Source organism: Podarcis tiliguerta (genome assembly GCF_965153285.1).
Source record: "Podarcis tiliguerta genome assembly, chromosome: 11".
In the NCBI taxonomy this organism is placed as follows: Eukaryota; Metazoa; Chordata; class Lepidosauria; order Squamata; family Lacertidae; genus Podarcis; species Podarcis tiliguerta.
Window position 1 is genome coordinate 191,271 of NC_139544.1, and position 13,534 is coordinate 204,804.

The 13,534-nt window shown below is 41.4% G+C and overlaps 1 protein-coding gene across 1 annotated transcript in view; it reads right to left on the reverse strand.

Moving 5' to 3' along the window:
• DOCK8 (dedicator of cytokinesis 8) overlaps positions 1-13,534 on the reverse strand; it is a gene marked incomplete at its 3' end in the record, with an annotated part of 126,172 nt that overhangs the window by 8,521 nt on the left and 104,117 nt on the right. The window contains exons 35-40 of the mRNA XM_083404612.1: positions 12,960-13,112; positions 10,345-10,503; positions 8,830-8,930; positions 7,418-7,610; positions 5,756-5,899; positions 4,607-4,738 (exon numbers count right to left, since the gene is read on the reverse strand). Of these exons, the coding sequence (XP_083260738.1) occupies positions 4,607-4,738; positions 5,756-5,899; positions 7,418-7,610; positions 8,830-8,930; positions 10,345-10,503; positions 12,960-13,112 (882 nt within the window). The remainder of the gene's footprint in view (positions 1-4,606; positions 4,739-5,755; positions 5,900-7,417; positions 7,611-8,829; positions 8,931-10,344; positions 10,504-12,959; positions 13,113-13,534) is intronic.

Genomic DNA, 13,534 nt, shown 5'->3' on the forward strand with positions numbered 1-13,534 from the left:
CCCGCTGCCCGCGCGCCACCTGATCCCGATGCCTGGGACTCCTCCCCCCTACTGCACTCTGGGGGGGACGCTGGTCCTGATTTCCAGCTGCTGCTCTCTGAGTCCCCTCTGGCCCCTTCTTCCCGAGGTGTCCCCCTGGGCACTCCTCTTGCCCTGACTATGGGGGCCCCTTTCTGTGAATCCTCCGAGTCACTAACTCTGGAAAGACTCAGAGACCTCGGATTGCTGTCATCGCTGACATTTCCTTCGGACTCCTCCCCTTCACTCTCCATTTCCTCCCTCTCCTGTGCCTCTGCTCCTGAACCCCTGACAGTGATCCACCTGGAGGAGGAACCGGCAAGCCACTCCAGTATCCCTGCCAAGAAAACTCCATGGACAAAGACAACAGGCATATAAAAGTTATGACGCTGGAAGATGAGCCCCTCAGGTCGGAAGGTGGCCAACATGCTACTGGGGAAGAGCGGAGGACAAGTACAAGTAGATCCAGACCTGATGAAGCAGCTGGGCCAAAGCCGAAAGGACACTCAGTTGCGGATATGCATGGAAGCGAAAGGAAAGTCCAATGCTGTAAAGAAAAATATTGCATAGGAACCTGGAATGTAAGAACCATGAACCTGGGTAAGTTGGATGTGGTCAAAAATGAGATGGCAAGAATAAATATTGACATCCTGGGCATCAGTGAACTAAAATGGACGGGAATGGGCGAATTCAGTTCGGATGACTATCATATCTACTACTGTGGGCAAGAAACCCGTAAAAGAAATGGAGTGGCCCTCATAGTCAACAAAAGAGTGGCGAAAGCTGTACTGGGATGCAATCTCAAAAATGACAGAATGATTTCGATACGAATCCAAGGCAAACCTTTTAACATCACAGTAATCCAAGTTTATGCACCAACTACTGGTGCTGAAGAAACTGAAATCGACCAATTCTATGAAGACTTACAAGACCTTATAGAAGTGACACCAAAGAAGGATGTTCTTCTCATTATAGGGGATTGGAATGCTAAAGTAGGGAATCAAGAGATAAAAGGAACAACTGGCAAGTTTGGCCTTGGAGATCAAAACGAAGCAGGGCAAAGGCTAATAGAGTTCTGTCAAGAGAACAAGCTGGTCATCACAAACACGCTTTTCCAACAACACAAGAGACGAATCTACATATGGACATCACCAGATGGGCAACATTGAAATCAGATTGATTATATTCTCTGCAGCCAAAGATGGAGCAGCTCTATACAGTCAGCAAAAACAAGACCTGGAGCTGACTGTGGCTCGGATCATCAGCTTCTTATAGCAAAATTCAAGCTTAAACTGAAGAAGGTAGGAAAAACCACTGGGCCGGTAAGATACAATCTAAACCAAATCCCCACAGTAGAAGTGAGAAACAGGTTTAAGGATTTAGATTTGCTGGACAGAGTGCCTGAAGAACTATGGGTGGAGGCTCGCAACATTATACAGGAGGCAGCAACTAAAACCATCCCAATGAAAAAGAAATCCAAGAAAACAAAGTGGCTGTCCAACGAGGCCTTACAAATAGCGGGGGAGAGAAGGCAAGCAAAATGCGAGGGAGATAGAGAAAGATACAGGAAATTGAATGCAGATTTCCAAAGAATAGCAAGGAGAAACAAGAAGGCCTTCTTAAACGAGCAATGCAAAGAAATAGAGAAAACAACAGAATGGGTAGAACCAGAGATCTGTTCAAGAAAATCAGAAATATGAAAGGAACATTTCGTACAAAGATTACCATAATAAAGGACAAAAGTGGTAAGGACCTAACAGAAGCAGAAGACATCAAGAAGAGGTGGCAAGAATACACAGAGGAATTATACCAGAAAGATATGGATGGCTCGTACACCCCAGGTAGTGTGGTTGCTGACCTTGAGCCAAACATCCTGGAGAGTGAAGTCAAATGGGCCTTAGAAAGCACTGCAAATAACAAGGCCAGTGGAAGTGATGGTATTCCAGCTGAACTATTTAGAATTTTAAAAGATGATGCTGTTAAGGTGCTACACTCAATATGCCAGCAAGTTTGGAAAACTCAGCAGTGGCCAGAGGATTGGAGAAGATCAGTCTACATCCCAATCCCAAAGAAGGGCAGTGCCAAAGAATGCTCCAACTACCGCACAATTGCACTCATTTCACACGCTAGCAAGGTTATGCTTAAAATTCTACAAGGAAGGCTCAAGCAGTATGTGGACTGAGAACTCCCAGAAGTGCAAGCTGGATTTCGAAGAGGCAGAGGAACCAGAGACCAAATTGCAAACATGCGCTGGATTATGGAGAAAGCTAGAGAGTTCCAGAAAGACATCTACTTCTGCTTCATTGACTATGCAAAAGCCTTTGACTGTGTCGACCACAGCAAACTATGGCAAGTTCTTAAAGAAATGGGAGTGCCTGATCACCTCATCTGTCTCCTGAGAAATCTCTATGTGGGACAAGAAGCTACAGTTAAAACTGGATATGGAACAACTGATTGGTTCAAAATTGGGAAAGGAGTACGACAAGGCTGTATAATGTCTCCCTGCTTATTTAACTTATATGCAGAATTCATCATGCGAAAGGCTGGGCTGGATGAATCCGAAGCCGGAATTAAGATTGCCGGAAGAAATATCAACAACCTCAGATATGCAGATGACACAACCTTGATGGCAGAAAGTGAGGAGGAATTAAAGAACCTTTTATTGAGGGTGAAAGAGGAGAGCACAAACTATGGTCTGAAGCTCAACATCAAAAAAACGAAGATCATGGCCACTGGTCCCATCACCTCCTGGCCAATAGAAGGGGAAGAAATGGAGGCAGTAAGAGATTTTACTTTCTTGGGCACCATGATCACTGCAGTTGCTGACAGCAGTCACAAAATTAAAAGACGCCTGCTTCTTGGGAGAAAAGCAATAACAAACCTAGGCAGCATCTTAAAAAGTAGAGACATCACCTTGCCAACAAAGGTCTGTATAGTTAAAGCTATGGTTTTCCCAGTAGTGATGTATGGAAGTGAGAGCTGGACCATAAAGAAGGCTGATTGCTGAAGAATTGATGCTTTTGAATTATGGTGCTGGAGGAGACTCTTGAGAGTCTCATGGACTGCAAGAAGATCAAACGTATCCATTCTGAAGGAAATCAGCCCTGAGTGCTCACTGGAAGGACAGATTGTGAAGCTGAGGCTCCAATACTTTGGCCACCTCATGAGAAGAGAAGACTTCCTGGAAAAGACCCTGATGTTGGGAAAGATGGAGGGCACAAGGAGAAGGGGACGACAGAGGATGAGATGGTTGGATGGTGTTCTTGAAGCTACCAGCATGAGTTTGATCAAACTGCGGGAGGCAGTGGAGGACAGAAATGCCTGGCGTGCTCTGGTCCATCGGGTCACGTAGAGTCGGACACGACTAAACGACTAAACAACAACAACGATTCTATCTCAAATTTTGTGGGAAGGACTGCAGCTCTGTGGTAGAGTGCACACTTTATTTGCAAATGGTGCATGTTCAATCCTTGGGGTTTCGATATGGGGTAAGACTCCTGCCTGAAACCTTGGAAAGCCACTATCAGTGACCGTCAATGATACTGAGCTAGATGGATCAATGGTCTGACATGATAAGGCAGCTTATGCTGTGTTCAATTTCATTGCACATAAATCCCATTACAACCAAGGGGACTTCAATATGCATAACTGACTGAAGAATAGGAAAGCATATATTCTAAGGGGAGTTAATGTTAAACATGACTTGCTCAGTGAAAAAGCAAAACGTTACTCATCCAATATAACATATTGCTGTTGCTAATTTAATTTCTGGCTTTATTTCTCTTACAACACACAGTTACAAGAGATTGATTCAGTTGATCAATCAACCAATCAGTCAATGTTTATTATGGCAAACAGACAGCATATTAAACCATAATTTCTGCATAATTTTCTACATAAGCAATAAAAACGATCAATATGGGATTTAACAATCAATATACTAATTGAATGTACTTGAAATATGTGTCCAGACAAATATAACATCATAAAAGTTTAAAAGAATAAGAGATTTAACTGAGAACCATATAATAATTTATGCAGCTGTGTAATCGTTTGCTTTCTGTGACTTATGACTATTGCACAAAATCTAGCTACGTTTCTAGTACCATACAAATTCCAGTCAGACAAGAGGTAATTTAAATAGTATTTCCCTGCCTTTCTAAATTTGGGGATGGTCAAATTTGTCAAATATTTGGTAGGTACTGGAGCCAATCTGTTTGTCCTGAGTGTGGGACAATCAGCTTGGGCTAAGTGGTTTTGAAGTTCAATATCCTTGGGTTAGGATATTGTTGATGGAAAAACCAAAAATGAATGATTTAGTATTTAACTGGGGTAAAAACAATCGGTCCATGTGTCCTTTTAGTCAGCAAGGAAGAGAGTCCTCTGTGCTTGTGGAGCTCCTTCAAAGATAGCTAGCAATTCTATACAATACTATCTATGCTGATGCAAGACTTTAAAATATAGGCAGTATCTGAGTTACACCATGAAGTGCAAATTGACATTAATAGTAGTTAAGAAGAGAAACAAGGCAGTTTTGTACTACAGATTGTCTTATATTCATGATCAACAAATGCTGCAGCTAACATACCTTATTTATGATGCTCTCAAAGGCTTTCTGAAGTTTACTGTGAGTGGAAGAAAGTTTCCTGAAATCTCGATGTGCTTCTAAGATGGGGGTGACAATCTTGTAGACCTCATTCACAGTTTCACACAGTCCTCCCTTGCGTGAAGATATAAAATTAAAACCGGTGTCAAGTCTCTGATGACATAGACAGATTTTCAACAACAAGCTGACAGGGATTGCTTAACCCTTTTCACACCTACTATTTTTCTACTGTTGTTGCACCTTCTGGAACATGGGAGTTCCAGATTCATGTTTATCCTTGCAAACAAAGAAGCAGGCTGTCAGTTGCTGCCACACATGCACTCTGTTATAGTTTTGTCAGCCAGCTCAAACAATAGAGGAAGGCAAGGTAAAAGTGGCTAAATAAATGAATAAAAGTCCTCTCAAATCCTGACACAAGCATGGCCCTAGAGCATAGCTTTCCAAACTTTTCATGCTGGTGACACATTTTTTAGACATGCAACATTTTGTGACAAGGTAATTCAGTTTTACTAGAAAACCAGAGGTTAAACTAATCCCTTTCCAGCTTTTTTCTGGGGGACACACAGATCCCTAAACATTTTATGAATCTTTGTACTTTTGTCCATTTACTGTATTTATTTCCCCCGATTTGAACTATAAAATGGTGATTTTCTTGAATCAAAATGAGAGTACCCCTAAACATTTTTTTAAAAAAAGCACTAGTGGGGAGTGTGTGAGGAGAACCAGAGCTTACAGGGTTAACAGCTCATGGGATGATGTCCTGTCCCTCAGGGTGCGTTCACATACGGGTTTCTGCTTCTTTTACTTTCTGTTTTGCTACGAGGGGAGAGACAACATGTCTTCTCGCTTTCCTGGACTGCTGATTTATTATGCCGCTGTAAATAAAGCTTCTTAGATTAGAAAGAAGCTGCGTATGGAGTGTTATTCTGTATGCCTGAGATTCCGCCATACAAGTTACACCGCTGATCGCTATACTCTGGTAGAAGCCGGGAGAAGCACTGAGACGCAGTGGAAGCATGCCGGATGTTCAATTTCACAGAGTGTTTATATGACACACCTACACACAGCAGCCAACACACTAACATGTTCCACAGTTTGGAAAGCTCTGCATTAGAATATAATACTACTCACAGTGTTAAAAAGCTCTGCAGCTTGTTCCAGCAGTCCCACCAAACCATTCTCTGAGAAATACCTTCCAGAGCACACTCCATCTTCATCTGGAGACAGAACATCATCAGAAACAGCAGACTCCTCAAGCACATTGGAGGAAATATTCTAAAAGACAGAACAATTGTTTGGTTCCAAGCTATTCAACCCTTTGCTTCTGCTATTGAAGCCTAGCTGAGCGGAGTGGTCAGTACAGTTTCTGGGGGCTGTGAAGTAGTTCAGGCAGTGAGGAGGGAGAAAATGAGGCATGAGCCCTCCTGAAACTTTCTGGAGGTGCTAAGGCACCCACTGAGTCGTGTAATCCCATGTCTCCTACTTCAGGAGGCAGAATGGGAGCGACCTGGGAGCGAGCCTCTGCCAAGGAACGAGCCTCCTTAATTTGACTAAGGTTCCTCCATAATTTGACTAATTGGCTAACTCATGAGGCGCTCTTGATGCAAGATATGCAAGCAGTCTGTGCTGAAAGAATCAGGACTTTTGAAGGTATTTGAATGGTATTTGAGAGCTTTGAAAATCCCTGCAACAGCCAAGACCAGAGAAAGAAGAGAGCAGGATACTTTATGTTTTCTTATGATTATTGGATGCAGTTTTCTTTCCCTCTGCCCTCCACTGCACAATGGACTGAGACATGTGTAGTCATTTGTTTCTTGGAAGAAGAAGAAGGGGAGGTAGACCTTTGATTTATGTCTTACAAGGAATTTAATATGGTTTTTTAAATATGGTTTTACTAAGTTTATCCCCCCCCCACCTCAACTCAGGAGTGAATGGATGAAATTTATGACTACTTTCCGATGGGGTGGACTGCTGAGGAGAGGCTGAATTTGAGAGAGAATGGATGCATTTTGTACTGGAGGAGAAGGCATAGTAGTGTGGTATCCAATGGCTGAAAGAAAAGTTCTGCTTTTTGCCCTCCAAAATGTTTGACTGTGGTCTGATCACTGATCACTCCTTCAGGGTCAAATTCCACCTTGATGATAAGACAGTTGTCTTATCATTGAGATGGAATTTGACCTTGAAGGAGCACACAGATAAAACAGACACTGCAATGTAACCCTCAACTAGGTAAAGATTTATGAATAGAACAAAGAGCGAGAGGACTTAGGTTGGAATAAAACACCAAAGTCTAGAAACAAATATTAACGGAAACATAAACATATATATGGATTATATATACTTAGGTTTAATTGAGTTATTTGTTGTTTGCAGGGCTGTAAAGGGGCAGCTGAATTAATAATATTGGCCAGTGTGAAGTAATGTCAACTAGAGAGTAAGTGAGAACTGATGGAGCAGTGGGGGTACATCTTGGACATATCCTATATCGAGAGCAGGAAACCATTTTTCAAGAAACTGTATTAAATTGAATTAATTTGGTCTGATTTGTAATTCAGAAAATAAATAAAAATAATTGGCAAAAAAGAGTGGTCAGTACCTGTGTGGCCCATCTACCACAATCAGGACATTACATTTATCAACCTGGTACCTTATAGATATTTTGGACTGCAATTCCCACCATCCACAGCTAACAAGGGCAATGGTCAGGGATGATGGGAGTTGTCATTCAACAAAAACAAGTGGAGGGCACCAGGGGAACGCTCACTTACACAAATAACAATTGTGTGTTTTTACCTGAAAGCTGACACTGCCAACTGGCAGGTAACTATGATCTTCCAACATGCTCAGGTATTCGGCGACAAGAGCAGCAGCATGAACTAGACACATGGCAGCCTCTGTGTAACATTTTTTCTTAGCATGCTTCTCTGCCATGTTTTGGAGCCAGGTCAACCTTAAGTCAGGTGATGTCTGATATCCTTTGGCAATTCTAATAACAGAACATAAAAGATGTATCTTTCATTTGTCTTGGGGTTAAATTAAAAGCACTTCCTTTTCTTTTGTGGAGATGCCACATCATTTGCTAGGTTTTAATTCTTACAGAGAATTGTGGATTTGAAGATAGCAGAAGCCTAACTAAATATTCTCTACAGCAAGGTTTACCAAACTTGGTTCTCCAGCTGTTTTTGGTCCATAACTCCCTCCATCCCTAGCTAGCAGGACCAGTGGTCAGGGATGATGGCAATTGTAGTCTAAAAACAGCTGGAGACCCAAGTTTGGGATGTTGTTGTTGTTTAGTCATTTAGTCGTGTCCAACTCTTCGTGACCCCAGGGACCAAAGGACACCAGGCACTCCTGTCTTCAAGTTTGGGATCCTCTGCTCTATAGCATTGTAAATACTTCATTTGTTCCACCAAACCTGGCATTACTTTTACTAATAAATGACTCTGACACTACAGAATTCCTTTCCAAGCACCTCCTTTCTAATACTTTCCATAATATTCTCTCTTTGTTCTCTTTAGATAGATTAGGAAAGAAAAATTATAAAAAAATATTTTCAGATCTGCTAATATTGAGTTATTGTCAATGTGTAACATCCCAGGCAAAAACTGACTGAGTAGAAACGCTGCTAGAGAACCTATGCAGTGGATACAGAATGATCCAAGCTACACTGTGTATGCACATGCACATCTCTCTGGTCCTACCATCCCATTTTCAGAACAAGAGGAGAACAAGCAGATCACCAAGCCGGGTGTAACTGCATGGTTGCCGTTCACAGAAAAGTGGTCCCACATCTGTAGGGTAACATTTAAAGGAATCTTGATATTATTCACAGTATTCACAGTAAAGGGACTACGAGAAGGCACACACCAACACAAAGCTTGGCCCCATCATGTTGACTTTCTCACTAACAAAATATCTGGGTCAAAATGTTTATCTACACTAAACCTGGTTAAATAGGCATTAACCCAGGATTTCATTCCCCATGGAATCTGATAACCACCATTTTCTAAATGGGCATAGAGATATTGTATAGAGAATTCCCAGGACTGTTTGTCAGAAGCCAAGGTACTGATAACTGATATAAATCTGTCATTGATGTATGCCCTTAATTGCACAGCAGATATTTTGTTTTTGACAAATTTACATCTGAAAGATTCTGCATCATTCATCGGAAATTGCTCAAGAGAAATATTAGTGAGCTCAACCTGTACATAAGATCCATGAGCATCTCTGGATCTTCCTGAAACTCTCGCATTTTCACTGTGTCTGACAATATGCTGTTCAGATTATACAACAGCTCTTCCACCTAAGCAAACAAACAAGTCCAACATTAAAATGAACAAATTACTGATGTGCAAATAAATATAATATTTTTTTTCATAATGAATATTTGAAAAGTCATATTTATGATGGAATTTTATTTTGAATATTTGTTTATTGCAGGGGTAGTCAACCTTTTATACCTACCGCCCACTAATGCATCTTTCTTGATGGTAAAATTCCCTTACCACCCACCAGTGCTCTGTGGAAGGAAGATTCAGCTTGTGCCATAGAAGCCCCTACTGCCCACCTAGAATCCTGAAATGCCCACTATTGGGTGGTAGGGACCAGGTTGACAACCCCTGGTTTATTGCATTATCATACCTTTCTCCCAATTTTATCCTCACAACAACACTATGAGGCAGTCGAAATAAAATAAAATAAAATAAAAAAATTCATTTCAGTAGCACTTTAGAACCCAACTAAGTTAGTTATTGGTAGGAGCTTTCGTGTGCATGCACACTTCTTCAGATACCTATGAGGCAAGTTAGGCTGAGAGATTGTGGCTCAAGGCTCAAGGTCACCCAATGACTTTCATAGCTGAGCAGGGATTTTAACCCTGTTCTCCCAGGTCTTTGTCCAACACTCTAACCATGGCAGTACATTACACTACACTGGCTCTCTTTGTTGGGTTAATCTACAAAAATGGCATATCGTAATATTTTTTCTGAAGTGTTCAATTTGTGACAATTATGAAATTTGGGGAGTGGGCAACAACTAGATAATGTGGTAGACCTGCAAGTAAACACAACTATCATCCTTAAGGTTTCAGAACTGAATGATTCACTACACCAAGGATGTCAGAAAGCAAAGACTCAGCAAAGTTAATGCCATTATCCATCAGAGCCTTTTGCCAGCAATTCCACAACTAGATTCCGGTTGGGTAGATCTTTCAATGTTCAGTGCTGGTTCTTTGCTCTCCTCCTCCTTACCATTGTTGCCACCCTGCCTCTGAGACAATCCACAGAGGATGAGACATGCAGAGTTTTCAAGGACTTCTGGTTTGGCTGTGTCCCGAAACAGATCACTTGGAGATGAGCGCCATTGGGGGGGTGCTGGGGTGACGCGAGGGCAAAGCACACCCCAATATGCTCAAGAGGGTGTCTTGAGCCCAAAAGAGAAAGCAGCAGTGGCGCAAAAAGGCACAAAGGGTTGGCAGTGAGCCCACATTGGGAGCATGGGTCTTGGTAGGTTGCCAGAGAATGTTGACCTCTGATAATGGGTCCTGCTTCTTCTCCCTTGGGCTGGGAGCAAGACACAAAATGGTTTTCCAGGTGGTTCTGGTAGCTCCGTCCGTCCTCCCTCACATGAATGCCAGCTGATTTTTGTGAGCATACAAATAATTAACTTTTGATCAGTAACCTACTCAAATTTTGCACTAAAGTAGCAAAATGCCTTACCTGTCCCGGGAAGAGAGTTGGCTGCATGTCTACATCTTCCTCTGCATATGCCAAAATAGTTCGTAAAGACTTTCTGAGATACTCCTCGTTAAAATCTGATGCTTTACCAACCAGAGAAGCCAATGACATTGTCACTTGCATTTTGACTCTTGCAAAGTTCTTTTAAAAAACAGAAAAGGGAGTGTCAGATTGTACAAATGAAATATATTGTACTGATTTTCCGTTAGCTGGTTTTTGTTTGCATGAAATTGTACTGATTTTCCGTTAGCTAGTTTTTGTTTGCATGAAATTTAAACCTCCCTTTGGCTTAGACAGAATTTGTTATAATGGATTAAATAAGCCCCACTAAAATAAATGGGATTTCCTTCCAAATAGTCATGGCATTATGAAAGCTACTCTTAGTTCATTTTGTGGAACAAATAAAATTCTGTTTCATAGGCATTGGGAATCTCACTAATTCTTTTTTAAAGTTTTTATTTATTTTCATGGTACAGAAGATAAATTTTGTGCAAACAATTGTTACAACATTAAACAACAAATAACTTGCCCTGATGAAATTACAGACTTTTATCATGCCAGACCTCTAAGGGTCTGAACAATTTATGTATTCAATAAATGTTTGTTATATGTTATAAAAGGATTGTGGATTGTGTTTGCCCTTTGCTGCTCTCATCTGGCATGCTACTGACCATACTCTGTCATGCCAAGAGCCATACTTTTGGCCATACTTTGTTATACCAAGAATCAATGTTCAGCCCAACACCAGTTTTCCAGCATCTGGCTATCATACAGGCGGTAGTCAATAGAAAGAGGTCATCTTCAGGATAATCATGAGCAGATGGGATCCTAAGCCCAAGTACTGCTGGTGCAGGGGAAATTTCAATTGTTTTGTTGTATATCAAGCTTGTTTCTTTGAAGACAGCATTCCAGAAAGATTTGATGATGTCACAACCCCACCACATATGTAAATATGCACCTTTAGTAAATATGCACATTCCCTCCAACAATTGGGATTGACTTCCTTACATATTCAGGATAGGCTGCAGAAGTTTTAATGAGGCTTCCCTTATTTTTGCAGAAACTCACTGATTTAGTCTGAGCTTCCCAAAGTAAGAGTGAGTTTAATAAACCAGATCAAATAAGAAATGTACAAATCTGTCAGTTTTGATTTTTCTCAGTTTCTCATTCTTAAATTAAGTTTGCCACATTTTCATATCAGTTTCATATCAGTTTGCAGTTTGATTTTCTTCTAATCTAATATACATATTTTAATGTAATTTCCCCAAATATACCCATTTTTGCAAAGCAAATTCCTCTAATATGCAGTTTTTTCATTACCTTCACAAATGCATGTATCTTTTTCTCCTAACACATGCATATTTGTATGCATTAATTGACTGGATAACTGCATTGAAACATTTGGCAAGTGTGAATTTCAAGGGATAGCTGTGTTTCAACTCTCATATAGTTTCAGAAAGTGCAGATTAGGAAGGTTTCCCTTTAAATGCAAACTGAATTGAATATTTTCCTCCTTCCATAATCAATAGTAATAACAAGTTAAAATGAGGTTACATCATTAAAATGTTACTTCTTCTCAAACCAAAGGCTACTAGACTATTATTCTCCCTTCCTGTAATGGTTGGGTCTCTCCCACAGAAGCGAGTCAACTCCGGCAGTAATTAACTCAAGTTTATTGCTCAAGACACACAAATCACTCTGGAACTCAGTCACTCAGTGACTGCTTCCAAATTAGCTGTTGCCAAGTCTGAGTTCCGCCCCTTCCTGGTCCCCACTTTCACTTCCTTACCTGTTCACACCTCTCATTAATTCTTGTGCACATCATCGGATGGGCTACTTCCGGTGGCCCTCCCTCTGAGTCCGAGCTTAAACTGTCAGTCTTCCCCCTTGAACTTCCCCCTTCCTTCTTCTTGTTCTCGCAGCTCAGGCTTCTACTGCTACTAGACTGCTCCTCCTGCCTAATTACCTCCTCCTCTCCCCCTCTGTCAGCAATGGGATGCAGCTGACACTCTCCTATCTTCTTTCAATTACAGGTTCCAGTTTACTCTTAACGGTTTGCATGCATACTGTTTTTAATGTATCATATAGTTCCATATTATGGGATTCAGTTACAAATCCTGTACATGAAGGCCAAAAAACTTGGGCCAGTGCAGCCTCATCATATATGGTATCCCTCAAACTGCATAGAGCTGCACAGTGTAGCATGGCCAGGCCATTTTCGGCTAGAAGGAAATAACTTCTGCTAATATAAAGTAATTATATCAGACAAACAGACAATGAAGTAGAAGTGGTACCTTGGGTTAAGAACTTAATTCATTCCGGAGGTCTGTTCTTAACCTGAAACTGTTCTTAACCTGAAGCACCACTTTAGCTAATGGGGCCTCCTGCTGCTGCTGCACTGCCGCTGCACGATTTCTGTTCTCATCCTGAAGCAAAGTTCTTAACCCGAGGTACTATTTCTGGGTTAGCGGAGCCTGTAACCTGAAGCATATGTAATGTGAGGTACCACTGTAATGTAATTATTCTGTGGGAAAACAAAATAAATGCAAACACTGAATCTGTGATTTAGGCTGTGAGTATCTAAGGAAGTATCTTACACTTATGCAGCTGAAGCTGTATCTCATAAGGAGGTAAAGAGTAGCACAGGCTTGAATCCGAGTGGCATCCATGCTGCTGCTGCAGTGCTGAAGGAGTCTTTGACACAGGTCAGCACACTGCTCCACTTCCTCTTCAAAGAACAACTCTCCAAACTAAAGGAAGCAGAAGAAAAGACTGTAAGATGGTGTCATCATAAGAGCTTTAAAATGACCAGGTAGTAGCGAGAGGATTTTTTAAAAAGTTGCCTCTGTGCCTTCTGAGACAAGGGGTACCTCACCCAGGGGTTCAGAACCTGTGGTCCTCCAGATGTTGCTGGACTAGCCCTAGAGACCAGCCCTACAGACCATGGCCTTTAGTGAGGGAAGATTGGAATTGGAGTCCAATGGAAGGTCACCCTGTATGGTGACCTGTGCCAGGAAAGTGACATGGGCAGTGCAACCGTATTGATTCTCCATCTCTTCTGAAAGAAGTTCAGAGTCACAACAAGCGAGAGGATCCTTTTAGAGGCAGCCCTTCATTTAAAGAATGTTCTCCTCAGAGATGCTTGCCTGACACCATCTTTGATATCATTTAA